We start from the raw sequence: 17,032 nt of genomic DNA on the forward strand, positions 1-17,032 counted from the left end.
GTTTTGGGCCAGAAAATTCTTCGCTGTGGGGCTGTCCTGTGCATTGCAGGATGTTTAGCAGTATCCCTGGGCTCTACACATCAGATGGCGTAGTGTATGCACTTATGCACACGTACACACACATGCACGCACACCACCCAGTCACCATCAGAAATGTCTCCAGATGTTGCCAGGTGTCCCTCTTCGTTCACTCAGGTACCTGAAGTTGTGACTCGCTCTGTCAGGTGTGCCCACCTGTGGCTCTTAGTGCTGCTGCTGCTTCTAAGCATGCTTCCCAACCAGGAATGCAGTGGCAAAGGATTCCTTCCTTTTCCCAGCATACAAATAAGGCAGGCTCGTTAGACACGAACTACTGTTCCAGCAGATGAATGCTCACTGGCTTCCGCGGGGCCTGTGGAGAGGAGGACTGAGTGTCCCTACAGACAGGGGAGGTCATCTCTTTGGGAAGACCCTATGTATGCACCGGAAAAGATTAGAAGGTAATTCCAGGCAGATTGCAGATAATGGTAGGAAGGGCTCGGGGTGTCTGGGAAGTGAGAGACCATCATGGATGGAGGTTTTCCCATGGGAAGCATCCTGGTGGGGTTGCATTGGGCAACTCCATGTACCACTCACCTCCATGAGCCCTCCCCTGGGGTTATAGCACCAGATGACAAAGTCTAAAGGTGATTTGGAGGTAACAGGTAGGGGTGCCTAGAGGACCAATGCTCAGAAGGGGGGAGCCACCACAATCAGGGTTCATTCATATTTTCGCCATCAATTCCATCGGTCTACATTGCAGAGTACAACAGAATGCAGGAAAAGTAACTTTCAGGGGATGCTGTGTTGAGTGTGTGGGTTCAATTTTAGGTGAGACCAGCTCTGTGAAGAAAAATTGAAATTAAAAAAAAAAAAAGAACCTTTTTCTTACCTCAGAGAAACAGTGAGAAAAAAATACCAAGCTGCAGAACGGGGCGGGGGCGGGGGGGGGGCGGGGGGAGAGGTGATGTGCGAGGCCTCTCGGCATCTTCTCTCCATCATAATTCAATCCAGAGCCCAGATCTGTAGAATCCATGTTTAGTTCTTAGCTCTCTCTTGCACCCCACCCTCGCATTCTCTGGAGCCATAATCATTTGGGGGAGCAGCAGGCTGGTAACAGTAGGGTCACCCTCTGCCTGCCTGCCCTGTGTATGGCCAGAGCTCACGGAAACAGGCATTTGGGGTTTCTTCAAATTATGCACTGGGAAACACTGGATCCGCTTTAAAAGATATTTATTTTGATTTCCCCCTCACTCCCCTCCCTGTACCCTAAAGTACAGTGGCCACACTGACGTCTGGCAGGGCCGGAGTCTGCAGGCCCCCAGGCAGGGCTCACGTTTAGTGGAAAACAGGCTGAAACCCTTCCTGGAAGAATCGTGAAAGGGTGAGAGGAAACCACAGGGGCCAGCATGGTGGCGGTGGCCTGGTGGGTTTTCCTTCTCTGTCTTCCAATGTCCTTTGTTGGGTTTTGCTTGTGTAATAACTCGCTGTCATTTTTTTCCCTACTGAACGCTGAACTCTGCCTTTCATGGTAAGAGAGCGAACCCTTGCTGTCAGAGTACCCGGGCCCCCAGTGTGCCGGGCTGGCCTGCAAAGCCGGCTCCAGGTGGCTGTGCCCTCACTGAGGTCCAGCAGGGACAGACCTGCCTCCCACACCGTCACCTTTTGTCGACTTCACCTTTAGAGTCTGCCTGGGTCTGTTGATCATCTTACCTGGTTATTGTCATCCTTTTTCCAAAACCAGGTATGCCAGGCACAAACTGGAAACTTCTGTTGGGCTCAGCACTTACAGTTCTGGCACGAACTCATAGCATCTGCACCAGCAAGTCATCTTCTTTGAAAGCAGGCTTCCCTGCACAGGGGCTGCTCTGTTCCACAGTGCACTTACTATTTTATGTGCTGGGTGTTTTACCCGTGTGCTACATGGCTGCAGAGTAGAGAGCTCAGTTTTTTTATTTTTAAATCAAGCACATGTAAAAAAGAGGGAACCTTCAAAGTAGACTCCTTACAACCAAAAGATTTGTTGTTAGGGATGCCGCCATTCCCACCAGCTGTCTGGAAATGTCTTCAGAACCAGTTTCCTGTTTGTCCACCAGGAGATCAGCTCGTTGCTTTATGGTCAGACCGAGCTTTAAATCCAAACCAGTCCTTCCCACCTCCCTATCCGTGGGCTCTCGCACTCAGGGGTCTCCTGCCCTCAGAGATGCCGAAGGCGGGGATCTCCTTCAGAATCGGGGTGGGGTGGGCACCTTCTCATTTCCCTCCCTGTAGCACAGTGTTCCACTTAACTCCTGTTGGGTGGAAAACTTAATCCTATTATTTCCATGATATCTTTATTTATAATCTTAATCTTGAATCTCTGTTTCCACATATTTCCATATTTGTGTCTAAAATGAATTACTCATGAGCAGTTTAACGATATTTTTTATGCTCAGCGATGGGTGGAGGGTGCCAGCGTCTCTGTATGAAACTGAGTGTGCGCTCTCCAGTGAGTGTGCACTGCGCTAGCCTCCCCCTTGTATTGCGAACCCTGCAGCCCCAGCGTGGTGCGGGGCGTCCCAGCGGCAGGATGCAGACCGACACGAGGGGAAGTGCCTGTGTCTGATCAAGGAAAACGAGTGCTTTGTGGGCGCATTGTCTTTATTTTTCAGTGGAGTATGTCATGGTATATGTTGTTGCAGGGAACTGCGCAAAGGTTAACAATGTATCAAGCGACAGATTTGCGTTTATCTTTTTTTTTTCCTAATGTATTTCTGTGGGGGAAGGATTAGCCCAGAAAACATGAAAAGCTGCACATTAAAACGAAAGGCCCAGCCAGGTCTCAGTGGCCAGCAGTCCTGTTGCAGGAGTCGCTGCCCTGGTTTCCTATGAAGACCTGGTCCCAGGCGCCCAAGAGCAGTGTGGGGCCTTCCACGTGGGGCCTGTGGACTGAGGTGGGAATTGGATAGCTCTCCAGGTCTCTGGGGGGAAATGTGTTCTACCTGCTTCGGTTCCTCTTTGTATCTCAGCTCAGGTGTCTCCCTGGGGAAGAGGTGGGCTTTCCAAGGGCCTGCGTGCCCACAGAAGCACAATCGTGTCACCGGACGGTGTGGTATCTGTGTGTGCCGTGGCTGTGCCTATGTGAGAGCAGACGGGGGTTGTTCTATGGTTCCTTCAGGCCTTTGCTTTCTTGGAGCTAAAGCCATCAGATGTCCCTTCGCTGGCGACTACCAGTCGGCTTCCCTGAGTGGGCGGGGACCTGCGACCAGCCCCAGGAAAACCGGGGATCACGCGGGCCTTCGGTGATTCTGCCTTGCCCTGCACCTACCTGTCCTGCCCCCACAGCCCAGCCCTGGCGCTGTCAGTGTGTCTGCCTGCCCCATGGTATAAACTGAATATCGGGATCCCACAGTAGCCCTTCCCCATCACACTCACCCTCTGTGCATTGCCCCGGGGGGGGGGGTGGTCTGCTTTGTCGTCCCAGCTTACACACACACACAGCTGTGAGCTGGTGCTGGTCCTCCTGCCTTCCATCCTCCCCTAGAGGAGGGGAGGTGCTCCTGCACACCTGGGCCCACAGGCTGGCCGCCTCAGTTGCTGCAGACACAGGCATAGGGGAGGGAGAGCCGATGTGGGCCTTGGTAGACAGGCAGGCAGCGCCCCAGAGAACGCACCCCACTTTCATTCAGAAGTCGGTGGTGGCAAAGGGGATTCTGCGACATGTACCTGACCTCGAATCCCAGAGGAGCAGGCACCAGGGGTCAAGGTCTCGTTCCTCTGATGTCCCTTCCCCTCCACACCTGTCTGGTGGCAATCCCTACCTACTGGATTCTCCGGGCCCAGCCTCTCGGGGTGCCCCTCTCTGGAGATGCTGTAACGGGTTCCCTGGTGGTCTGTCCACAGATGGAATTACTTTAATTTGTCCTCACTCCACCCACACCCTCTGACTTGAGATAGGTTCTTAAAATACCCTCTGACATGTCTTGAAGTAACCAAAGGAAAATGCCGGGCGCCACTCCAGTTAGAGAGCATGATACCCACGCTGCGGCATCTCACCGCTGTGGCATCCACCCCGGGAGATCGAGGTTCGGGCTCCAGGGTTGCAGTGGTCGCCCCTTCCGGGTGTGTGAGGAGCAGCTCTTTGGTAAGGAAGTTGATTTCAGTGCAGGAAACCCTTTTCAGGGAAGAGACCATTTCACCGGAATCATCGTCCTGGGACAGGACCATAGAGAGGCCGGCGCGGACCGCGGGGCAGCACGAGGGACTCGGTGTGACGGACGCCAGCTGAATTAGAGCTCGTTGGGCTTAGTTCTAAGGCGTCTGTCTGATGACACTTGGCTGTCAGATCTGGGAAGTCGGTGGTTCTGTGGTCCCTTTGGAAATTCTCGCGAGTCCGTAGGTAATGCCTACGTTCCTGAGTATTTGGTTCTTCGTCACCTGAGTGCGCGGAGGGAAGACCCTTGGGAGCCGGCAGGCAGCCGATTGGGTCCTGGGAGCGCTGGTGTCAAGGCTCTGAGCGATGTTGACGCTCCCTCCCTGACACACCTGCCAGTGTCACTCCGGGATGGAATCTTCGCTTCTGGAAAAGAGGCTTTGCACGTCTACCCAGCTGAAGACAGAGCTAATTGAAGATGCCGAGCAAATGGAAATATTCAATTGTCAGCACCCACAGGGATTGCATTGCCTGGTGGGGCCGGGCCACCCTGAGGACAGCTGGGGTGCGGGAGTCTGCAGGGGTGGCCAGCTGCCCTGGCCTCTTTGCTAGAGGAGGGAGCGGCTTCCCGAGTGGGGACTAGACCAGAGGAGCTGATCTCCCAGTGGAGGGGAGAAGTGATCGTTGGGGAAGATGCTAACAGTGTGGACAGTGAAAGGAAACACTGAAGATACTGGTAGGTGTCCTGGAGGTCCCCCAGCACGTCCCACCAGCTATGGGCCCAGCCGTCTGGTGCTCTGGCCCAGCGGCCTTGAGCTCCTCTCTCCGACGTCTCTGGCTTCTGGACTTGGCACATCCTTCCTTCGAGACAGCGGTGTGGCCAGGCCCTCCAGCCCTCAGGGCTCCCCTGGGCATCCCCATTCCTGTTCCTGCCCCAGGAGAACACCTCGCACCCAGGGCCAGCTTCCTGCTCCCAGCTGGGTGGGTGGTGGCCTTGGTTGATGCATCAATGGTTGAAGAAGCCAGGAGCAAGCAGAGTCTAGAAGTCTCCAGCGTTTATTCCCTCCGCTCCTTCCTCCCAGTGTCGGAATCCCCTTTACAGAATCTCCCAAGTGCCCCAAAGAGACAAAAATGGAGAATGCAGTAAGTAAATTTACAGCTGAATGAGGTGCAAAGAGGGAAACATTCTGAGGAATGTACAGTTTCTCAGGCACCTGCAAGAAGTTAAAAAGAATTATTTTTTAGCCACTACAGGCAGCAGCTGCAAGCACAGCTTAACGAGCCAGACAGAGCCAACTCAGAATGCCTTCCCTTCCTAAGCAATGGCTGCAAACCATTCCCTGATCTGGGTCTCCGGTCACCTTAGCCCTAGTCTCCCAGTTCTAGGATTTGAGACCCTTTTGCATTCTCAGTGTCAGTCTACACGGCTCCTTCCCGATTGCGCCCAGGCGGTTGGACAGGTCATTGTCAGGAAAATGGCGAGAGCCAGGTAACAGAGGTGTGGGCAGGTGAGCGTGCCTTGGCTGAGAGGAGGGGGATGGGCCCTAATGTAGCTTGTGAAAGGACTCGAGGGATTGGGATCCTTGGGAGCACAGATTTGAAAAAGTAGGTGATGAAATACAGACCCTTTTGCCGAAGCAAATGAGACAGAATGAAGGAACTCTGAAGATAGCGAAGTTAAAGCGTTCCTTGTTGCCCGAAGGAGACAGAAGTTGGGAGCATCTGCTTGGAGAGTGTCAATGAGCTTTCTTTCTTTTATAATCCTCACCCGAGGCTGTGCTTTTTATTGATGAGAGAGAAACATGATCAGGTGCCCCCACACACACACCTCAACTGGGGATCCAACCCGCAAGCTAGCTATGTGCCCTGACCAGGAATTGAACCCTCAACCTTTTGGTGTAGGGGACAGTGCTCCAACCAGCTGAGCCACTGGCCAGGGTCAGCTTTCTTTTATTTCTCCAGCAGGGAAGCAGCAGGGACTGGTGGACTCATAGAGTTGGAGTCCTTGGGGGGAACCCCAGCTCAGCCACCCTAACATCACTTGGAGATATGGGGTGACTGAGACATAGAGCAAAGGCAACCCCTTAGCGTCTGACTCCCAGCCCAGGGTGCACTCCGAGCTGTGTATTTATCTTCCAGAACCTTTTCCTCAGCCCCATTCTGCATGAAAGGGGAAATGGGGTTGGGGGTGATAAATGGGCAGTTTACACGAGCGAGAGAGCTGCTCCATGGTGGAGCTGACTGGGATGAATGCCTTCTGATTTGCAGAGTTGATGGTGACCCTGCTCCTCAGACCAGCACACATCCCTCTTTTAGGGTTCGCCAGTCACTGTTTGAAAGTCTCTGAAGGCAAATGGACGGGAGCCAAATAAGTCCTAAAATGCATGTATAGATCACACACCACGCCCCCGTTTCCCCCCTCCTCCCCCTGTTGATTTAGATGATCTTTGGTTGCAACAAACAACTTGCTTAATAGTTCATTGTAACTCGCCTCATTTCTCCAGAGCAGCAGGAGTTTGGAGTTTTTCTTGAAAGTCAGTTTTGGGGAGGAGAAGGGCAGCTCTTCTCTAACCCCAACGCCCGTCATAAAGACGATTTTGGAAGTCACAACTTGGAGTCAATCTTTGGGTGAAGCTTTTATTCCCTAAAATCCCACCAATCTCGAAGATTGTCCACTGGGCTCCGCGGTATCACTCTGTCCCCCGTCTGGCTGTGAGAGCCCCTCAGATGTTCATAGCGATGGTGAATGCCATCTTTAACTACCTTCTGCCAGAAGGGAAGTGGCGAGTGACCTGGGAAGATCTGACAGCGCTCGCCTGCCCCGCTGCCTTCCACATCACAGGCAGCCGGTCTAGGGGTCTTGATTGATTGCAACAGCAGCCAAAGTTTACGACTCCTACTTCAGTAGTTTCAAAGCCACAAACATAATGTGTCCTCTCTTTTAACCTGCACCTAGAGAGTTTGCCAAAAGGAAAAGAAAAATGTCAACAACAAAATGTACCTATTTGTTAATTTCTGTGTATTCTTCTTGGGATCATTTGGTTCGAAGAACTGCTTTTCCTGACCACAGCACATGTATATGTAAGCTCAGTAAAGAGTTTTTAACTTCACATCTGTTCATATTTTGGGAAATTCTTTGTTGTGGGGGGCTAGCCTAAAGACTCTAGAACAGTGATGGCGAACCTTTTGAGCTCGGCAGGTCAGCATTTTGAAAACCCCTAACTTAACTCTGGTGCCGTGTCACATATAGAAATTTTTTGACCTTTGCAACCATAGTAAAACAAAGATTTATATTTTTGATATTTATTTTATATATTTAAATGCCATTTAACAAAGAAAGGTCAACCAAAAAATGAGTTCACGTGTCACCTCTGACACGCATGTCATAGGTTCGCCATCACTGCTCTAGAAAGTGGGGCAGCACCTATGGGCTCTACCCATTAGATGCCAGGGGCACGCTTTCCCTCCCACCCACTCATGAAGTCAAAAGTGTCTCCAGGTCACAGATGTGAGGGATGGTGCTCACATTTTTCCAGCAGTGAGGATTGAGCCGGGGGCTTCAGTCATCCTCCCTAGTCTGCATTTGTTACAGTGGACGGTCTCAGCAGTCACTGCCCGCTGGTGCCAGACCCTGGAGGAAGGGGCGTGAACACAGACAGGAAACCCACAAAATAGCCGTGCCTGCTGGGTGGAGCGCTCTGACATGGACCCCGCTGATGCCCGGAATGACAGGGCAGTCTTTCCAGGGATACAAGGATATTCTTCCAGCCTTACTAAGAGGGTTAGCTGCCCCCCAAGGGGTTGGAGTAGATGCCCCACTTGGTGGGTACTCCTTGGTGTCGCTAGTTCTGGCAGCCACAAGCCAGGAACCGTGTGGAATGAGATGAAAAACCAACCTGGCCCCTCCCAAGGCTGCATTCGCCCACTGCCATTTTATTTTGCTTCATTTGGAGTGAGGGATGTTGACCCACAACCATTTTAAAAACAATGAACTCAGACCCCAAATGAAAATCATGTGTTACATCGGAGCAGCCCCAGAGCCTAAGCCCGAGAATCCTCAAGCCTGGCCTAGCATTTTCCCATCAAACCCACGGAGCAAAGGTGTCCTTCTGTGCCCAGAAGACACCCTCTCCACATTTTGGAGACATGAAGAGCAATGGTATTTTAAATCCACAAAGCTAAGCCATTGGTTTTAGGAACTCCCTTGCCCATTTCTCTCACTGGAGCATAATATAATTGTGTCTGTACTTTCAAGAAAAAAGGATTTGAAAACATCTGTAAGACACGTGACCGTCTGTCGGTCTCGCACTGCAGGGAAGAGGCAATGCGGTAAGACAACTGCGTTAAAGATGAATTTTCATTAAAGATGAAAATTGAAATGGGCCACTGGGAACCGGCCCAGGGGAGAAGTGGCACTTGTTACTGAGGCAGGAGGAAGGAGGGATGGTTTGAATGGGGGATTTGAGACTGGCTGTGCTTTGAGGGTGGCCGTGACTTTGTGAAGCGTCCGCGAGGGAATGAGTGCTGGTGGTGTACTGAACCACCCAGTGGTGATGGCGGAGGCTCCTGTATTAGGACGCTGAATTAGGGCCTGTTGGGAGACACCTTCTCCACTCCACAGATACAGAGATTTGTGCGTCTTTATTCCCCTGCACCCCTCTGCCTCACCCCCGTACCCCAGAGATGCAACAGGAAGGATACTCCTGCCAAGTGGATCTTTATTCCTTAAAAGAGTTCCTGGCCAAAATCTTTCTCTTTACTTCTGCTGATAAACTGGATTGACCCATCTGGGGGGAACGACTCTTTAAACACAGGGGAAATACTATACAGCCGTCCCCCTCCCCCAGATCTAGTTCCAGACCTCTTATCCTTCAGCAGCTGTGGTGCCTCCAAAGCAGAAGTATTCTCTACCCCCAGCAGCTCCGCGATCTCTAACAGGTGTCCTCAGCCTAAAGCAGCGGTTCTCAACCTGTGGGTCACGACCCCTTTGGCAGTCGAACAACCCTTTCATAGGGGTCGCCTGAGACCATCCTGCCTATCAGATATTTACATTACGATTCATAACAGTGGCAACATTACAGTTATGAAGTAGCAACGAAAATAATTTTATGGTTGGGTCACAACATGAGGAACTGTATTTAAAGGGCCAGAAGGTTGAGAACCACTGGTCTAAAGCATCCTGCCAAGGGGATGTGCCTCTGTCAGAACATCCCTGCTGTCTAAGGTGCAAACCACCTCTTGTCTGTCCTGGCCGCAGAGGATTGAGAGGCTTTCAGGGAGACCCAAAATGGAAAATAGCGCATGGAAAATAGCATGTGACCCAAGGCAGCCAGTGGGAGTGACCTCAGAAAGGGCGCAGAGGGAGAGCGTGGGGCCATGCTGGGTCCTTGGAGGTAGGGGAGGTGGGTACGGGCTCGAGATCTGAGAGGAGAAGCAGGTTACAGGTTACAAGCGCCGTTTCCACCTTCCCGTAGTCTGCCATCTTAAAGAAAGAGAATGGTTATGTTTCCATGCACAAAAAGTCACCACGAGAGAACTTCAGATCATGTATGCTAATATGAAAAGATGCAAGATATGTCGTTCATAAAAAATAGGAGGAAAAAGTTATTTTTAGAGAAGTATTTTCCCCAGGAACGCACTTTTAAGGAATGGACACAAGCATGCATGTGAATATGTGAGTTGGTATTTCAATGGATATATGTAAATGCCTATATTTATATAGACAGTTTCTGGACATACATAAAGAGAATGAATCTGGGAGTGGGTCTGTGAGGAAGGCATTTATTTTTCAGTTAATTCCACCCCGTGTGTGTGTTTTACAGCGAGCACACAGTACTTTCAGGACTCTTTTTAAAAAGGGAAAAAACTTAAGGCATTTTAATAATAGATAAGACTAAGCCTTGTAGCCTCTCTTTGGAGAGGAGAGACGAGAGGTTGTTGGCCCGAAGCACGCACACAGGATGTGAGGGTGTGACCAGCATAAACGCGTCAGGTGGTCTGAGACTTTTTTCCCCGTAGAAACAGGCCTGACTAGCTTCTCTTGGGTTGCCTGGTGTCCCCCACCGTATCTGCAGCCAGAAGGGTTCTCTGGTATTGGTCTGCACAGTTCTGACAGTTCTGTGCTTAGCCAGTTTTCACTGGGTAAAGGCAGGAATCTGGTGGGTTACTTCCTTTTTCATTTGCCTATAAATCTGGGTGTTGAACCCAGATGCCATTATGTTTGACATCCTAACAGAGAATAAAAGATACTGTAACTGGGGAGTAAGCCAAGATTTCTTAGTTGGGACACATAAAAAATGGACAAATTGGACTTCATAGTAATTTAAAACTTCTGCTTATTAAAGGGCACTAATAAGAAACTGAATACACAAGACATGGACTGAGAAAAACTACCTCACAAAGGACTTCTATCTGGAAGGTTCAAAGAGGCCTTCTAATAGTGAGACATTGAACAGTTCAGTTTAAAGAATGGGCACAAACTTGAGCAGGCCTTTCTCAAAAGAAGATACACAAATGACCACTAAATACATGAGAGGGTGCTCAAAACCCCTTTTTGTCATTAGGGAGATATGAGTTAAAACCACAATGAAATACCCCTACACATCTACGAGAAGGGCTAAAATTAGAAATATTGGCAATTTCATCTGATGACAAAAATGTGGAGCAATTGAAACTCTCACACATGGTGCCTCTTAGGAAAAAGAGTCTGTCAGTCCCTAGAACAGTGATTTTCAACCTTTTTCATCCCAGGGCTCACATAAACTAATTACTAAAATTCTGCATCACACTCAAAAAATATATTTTTTGCCAATTAGACAAAATTAGGTATAACTTTGATTGATTTACTTTTAAAAAGATGATAGTTACCAACTCTTTTTGCACCAAAGTGACTTTTTTAAAAATCAGGTGCCTATCCTATAAAATAAAAGCCTAATATGCAAATTGACCAAACGGGGGCCCGGGAGCGGGCAGCACCACCCGATCTCCACCCAGGCCTAGGGACCCCCTACCCATGCCTTAATTTCATGCACCGGGCCTCTAGTACTTGTATATAAGGACTTCTGGTTCCAAGAATTAAACCATCAGATGCAACTTTATTATCCGATGTGCCCAATAAGATGCTACTCTGTTATGTGACTGTATATTTATGGTTCAAGACAGGGCATTCACACCGGATAGCTTTTGTTGTGTTAGCTGTTGTCATGTTTTTTATTTGACAATCTAAGGGAAAAGAGGTCAGTGCCCCTGCCTAAATAGTCCGGTATTGCATGTTTTAAAAATTCTGTGGCCCTCAGGTTGAAAATCACTGCCCTAGGAAGTTAAACATTGACTTACCAGCAATTACGCAAGGGAAATGAAAACATGTGTTCATAAACGATTGGTACAAAAGTTCATAGCAGCTTTTTTTTTTTTTAAATCCCAAACTGGAAGCAATACAAATGTCCACCTGCAGGTGGACAGATAAACAAATTGGAGCATAGCCACACAATGGAATACCACTCAGTAATAGCAGTAATAAGGAATGAACCCCCGATACCACATCATGGATGAATAACAACGCCAATCTAGCAGTTGCCCAAGGCAAGGGTAGGGATGACTGCAGAGGGGCTCAGGGAACTTTGGGGTGATGGAAATCTGTCTCTTCGTTGTGCTCTGTGTCTTCATTATGGTCCTGCTAACACTGGAGAGAAATTGGTCAGAACTCAATAAGCTATACACCAAGGCTGGCATCACTGCTGCCACTGTGGTGCCAGTGTACACACACTTGTGTAAATACATAAGCATGTTTTCTCAGACCACGTGCAGTTCTCATGTTTGCCAATCCGTGTTGGGGGGCTGGGCATCCCGTGCCTTGCCTGCCATTCCATTCTGTGCATAGCATTTCATATTAAAGCTTATGTCCCCCCTGGAATTGACCCACTCAGGATGGAGAAGTGGGGCTGTGGAAATTGATTATGAATGAGCTGCTGAGAAGACTGGGTAATGTGCCTACCCCCAAATGCTCGCAGACCAGCAGGAGTGCTGAGGTAGCATCAGGGGTTTTATCTGTGGCGGCCAAGGGTGTGGCAAATCTGGATGGAAGGAAGGATTGGGGGACTTGTCCTAAAGCGTCGTTTTTGCTTAGTTTGTGTGTTCATTTGGCTTGGGTGGGGTCGTGGGTGGATGTTACGTGGGTCTACAGTACTCCTCAAGTTGTCCCTTAGGTTCTGCGAAATTCATGGGAGTGTTCATCATACTGGTTTTGTTTAAGGCCTCTTTCTCTTCCTTCTTTCTCATTTATTTCATTATGCCTTCTACACCTCCCTCCTGAGGTCCACTGTGGCGGTGGAAGAATATAGATCCTGACTCCTTACCTGTGTTTTCTCTTGTTCTGCCCCCTCTGAACCTCCTGGTGGTTCAGGAAAACTCCGGGTAAGAGTCCCCTGGGGAGAGGGGGACACGGGACCAGGCCAGCCATGGGTTGCGGCAGCACTTGCATTCTCAAAGATGGCAAAGAGCCTACCTTGCTGAAAACAAACAGGTGTGTTTTCTCAGCCCTGAGATAAGGAAGGGCCCTTTCCAAAAAGAGGGGGTAGAAAGGGGAAGCGTCAGCCCCCATGGCATCTCCTGGGGGCTGCTTGCTCCCCTGAGGTTTGCGAGGTGCCAGCAATACCCCAAAACTGCAAATTCTGCATCTTGGCAACAGGCCCTGTCGGAAATCGAGAGGGCGGGGCAGCAGGAACCCTGGGAGCCGTGAGTGGAACTGTTAAGTTTTTCAGTTCATCCTTCAACTGACATACGTATATTTCAATATCAGTGGGAGCCATGACTGTTTTAAGAATTTCGCCCCAGGAATTGCTAAACAAGTTAATTTACCTGTTTCTCATGCAATGTACCTATTAAAATAAACTTTTACTCCGTTATGGAGTTTAAGTAACGGGTCTCCTGCAGGCAAAATAGAAAAGGACTTGCAGAGTAAAAGCTCCTGTAGTTTTTTTTCCTTTTGAGACATTGTCTTCTGGAACCAGCATCATCTATATTATTAATCACTTGTGGGGCTTTCTGCTGCTTCCCATTGCTCCCTTGGAATTAAACTGCCCCTATAAAATATGAAAAATGTACTTTTTAAACAGTAAAAAAGTCATTTTCTAGCATAATACCCCAAATAAAGTGCCGTGGAGCCATTAGTAGTAAATTGAATTTTTTGGTGTGTAATTTGTACAAAAGCTGACAGGTGCGATCCCCACTCTCCCCCCACCGTTCATCATTGGGTTTCGCGGAATCAGAGGTAGCGATCTGCAAGGACAGGCATTCTGATGTCATCTTCAGTTGCACACTTCATTTACTTGGGCAGGTCACAGGCGGCCGCGGCTTCTGTCACTCGGTGCCACCGCACTTATTAGCGAATCTCGCCCCGGGGCAGCTGGGACGCTGGGCTAGGGCAGATGTTCTTTTCAGCCTATTCAGTGACCATTCTTGGGGGTTGTTTACTGTTGCCATGGTGACTTTCATTTCCATAGCAGCCGCGCTGCTGTTACTCAGAGGAAAATGAATTTAGTTATAAAAGGATAATATTTTTCTCTGTCTCTGTATAACCTGCCATCTGTCGACCGGTGGATCAGTAAGGATTCAGAAACCTATTAAGAATTACAGCAATGAAGTGATGAGGAGTTTTTGGGGGTTTTTTTTGGTCCCATATTAAAAGCAATCATAGATGTGGGAGCAAACATTGTGCTCTCAACATTGTAACTTTGATTTTTTTTATATATGTTTTAAGCATGTGTGTTTTTAATGCTTTCACCACTGCTGTACACACACACACACACACACACACACACAATCTCATAAAATGCAACTTAGGTTCTGCTGACAAATGGAAATGACCAGCCGTCTTGCGTGTACCGCACTAGATGCAGGTGTATGTAATGCTTTCTCTTCCTGGTGCTGTGAGCTTCCCCAGTTCATTCAAGATGCCTGTGGCCGAACTTCCTATTGTCGCCCCAGGCTCCTGCGCCTGCAGCCAGGGAACAAGCTGTCTGGGTGCATGGATCAGCCCCGTTACCAGGAACTTACAGTGCAAATCATGAAACTAGCAAAATGAGAAGAGAGACCATGCTCTGTTTTAAAAACATAAGAACCTGCCCCTTACATCTCTTTCTAGAATACCTTTCTCCCTCTCAAATCCAAGTGGGAAGAAAGTCACCTTGGGGATCTAGCTCATCAAGTTTCGGGGCTTTTTTTTTTTCTTCTCTGTTGCATTCATAAACTAACGTGCAGGGGGAAAACCACGCACACGCACCAGCCCCGTTGTAAATAATGTTATTTATTGGTTGACTTTTCCAGATCCTGACATTGATGCTGCCAGTGCCATGATGCTTTTGAATACTCCCCCTGAGATACAAGCAGGTTGTGAGTAGCTATTTCTATAGCCTTCAGCACATAGTTTGTGAACTTAACCTTCTCATTTACATACCAGGCCATAGGAAGAACTAATGCTCAAGTAGAACCTCCCTGCAGAATCACTTTAAGACGACCTTCGTGCGCGATGACACACATATGCATACGAACACGTGGCCGTGCATATATGTGAATGGAGGCTTAGGTGTGTCTCCATGATGGCAAAGTTCTCGTCTAATTTCAGAGCTTCGGGCTTGGGGGAAGGGAAGCAGGCCCTGTAATGAGTCCCAGCGGAGAGGCCTTCTCTGCGCCTGCAGGGATCGCTCCTGCGAGTTTGTGGTTTCTGCTGGAGACGCTCCATGGGGCCAGCTTAGCAGTCCTGCCGCTGAGTGGTGGCCATTTTTAGAAACTCCTTCCCTTTGGGATCTCATTAATAGCAGGCTGCCATCGCATAGATGGAGAGAGGAGAGGGTCGTCTGGCTGAGGTGGGTGTCATGCAGGAGCTTGGACGAACCTTGAAATGGATCCCATGGCGCCCCAGGGTCATCCGCACCAGCCTTCCTGGCTGCCAAGGGCAGGGGGGCAGGGCTGATTAGCCCAGCGGAGCTCCTGTCCTCACCTTCTGTTGGCCGTTGAGCAATATTAGGCTTGAGACAACTCTCCTCCTTCTCTGAGCCTCTTTTCTACCGACCCTCTTGTGTTTTTCCCCCTACGTCTGGAGCTAGACTGCCATGGTTTTAGAAAGATCTTCTTACCAAGGGATGGAAAAGGGCCTTGCATGGAGATGTCTGCCCCCTCTTCCTTCTGGCTTGAGATGAGTTCCTCTGCCCACGTTCCACCCCCAGCCAGAAACCTGCTGAGCGGACAGCCAGCTCGTCCGCCAGGGTCTGCTCAGCTCGTCGGCAGGACGTTGCTGCGCTGCAGCCTCCTGTTGAGATGCGCAGGCGTGGAGGTGACAGCGTGATAGACTCGGCCAGGACACCAGGAGCTGGTGCCCACCCGGCTCGTTCTTATGGCTGGGCCCTCACCTCCGTTGGGGCTCTGGCTCTCAAAGGATTGCGTGGCCTCCTGAGCAAAGGGACTCCCCCACTTTGGGAGTCAGTGATGCTTCCCACAGAAAAGCCTCCAGCCTCGGACTCCAGCAGGATGCCTCTGTTACTAGTGCGCCGATGTGAGGTTCCCGGCCATCCTCCCCAGCCCTGCACTGCTCACAGCTGGCCACCAGCCTGAGGAAGTTTGACTCCATCCTTTCTCACTTGTTCCTGTTTTTAAAAAAGATCCAAAATACATAGCCCAGCTTTCTCAGGAGGCACTTGTCCCTCCATCCGGGGCTGCCCTTCCCAGCTGCTAAAGGCACAGAATTCTCCGTCTCTCTTGGCTCAGCTCAGATCGTTAGCGATGGAAACGCCAGGCTGCCCACTCCTCCGAGCAGCAGACACGCTGCCCAGGGAATGTGTACCTGGCAGTTGACCTGTAGTGTGGTTTTTCAACGATGTGTGAAGTTACAGGAGAATATTAACACAAAACACCGCCATTCTCAGATGACGTTGCAGAAAGAGCACAGACCACGTTGTAACCAAGTTACAGTCTGAAATGGTTTCTAAAATCAAGTCACATAACTCATCATGGGGGACACATACTGACTTCCTCCGAGCTGTGAGATTCCGGCATCTTCCTTAGCATCCGCCCACCGGTCATTGGTTTTAAGCAAATACGTTTGACGAACTGGAGGAATGAAGTTAAGAGGGAAAAGGCGCGGATTGGCCATTGGCGGGTCCTCGGAAGCTTCCCTCAGGTCCCGTCGTCGGGTTCCTGACCACAGGAAGAGCAGGAAAACTGTTCCTTTTTTTATTAGCTGACAAGTGAATGGCTTTTAATGTTTTCATGACTGAATGAACTTGTCCCCTCTCTCTCACTACAACACTCAAACTGTAAATAGTTATTTTTTTTCAAGGTGTCCATAGCCTCGTTTACCTTGAAATGCTGAATTTGTGTTTTCAAAGCTCGGCGTCCATGTGTTGAGGCTGTCAGCTCATTTTCAGAAGGTTTTCCTGCCTGTTAACACTGTGAGACGCCCAGGACACCTTCATGAAGGCCTCACACCCCATGGCAGCTCCACGTCCCAGAAGGAGGAGCCACGATGCCCACAGGAGCCGTAGAAGGAGCAGCAGAGGAATAATATAAAGGCAGAGGGTGGGGCCACCAGCTGTGTATACACCTTCCCCTCTGACCCCAAGCCCCGTAGCGTCCCCTGGAGGTCAGGGTAGAGCAGTGTGAGTGGGCTGTGAAGCCCCAGAGATTGGAGCCTTGGGTGTCTGCTCCGTGCACTGGGGAGCCAGGCTGGCCGCTCCTGCGCCTCCTGTACCCACAGTCACAGGTGTCCGTGTCTCCACATCTGCTCAGGTAGCTCTTCTCCGCCTCACTCTTCCTTTGCCTCCCTTTATGTTCATGTTACGTCGCATAATGTTTCTTACCTGGGATGTGGTGCGGCACCCTGCCTCCCAG

At 49.8% G+C, this 17,032-nt stretch overlaps 1 protein-coding gene across 3 annotated transcripts in view; it reads left to right on the forward strand.

Moving 5' to 3' along the window:
• The window catches only part of FOXN3 (forkhead box N3), a 273,689-nt gene that overhangs the window by 234,627 nt on the left and 22,030 nt on the right, over positions 1 to 17,032 (forward strand). The window contains exon 5 of one of the 3 annotated variants that reach the window (XM_081099676.1): positions 14,474 to 14,536. The exons of 1 other annotated variant lie outside the window; for it this stretch is intronic. In XM_081099676.1, coding sequence (XP_080955802.1) covers positions 14,474 to 14,536 — 63 coding nt within the window. Of the gene's footprint in view, positions 1 to 14,473; positions 14,540 to 17,032 lie in introns of all 3 variants that reach the window. One more of the 3 variants, XM_081099675.1, reaches the window with a different exon arrangement.

The sequence above is a fragment of the Myotis nattereri genome, assembly GCF_964212035.1.
Source record: "Myotis nattereri genome assembly, chromosome: 1".
In the NCBI taxonomy this organism is placed as follows: Eukaryota; Metazoa; Chordata; class Mammalia; order Chiroptera; family Vespertilionidae; genus Myotis; species Myotis nattereri.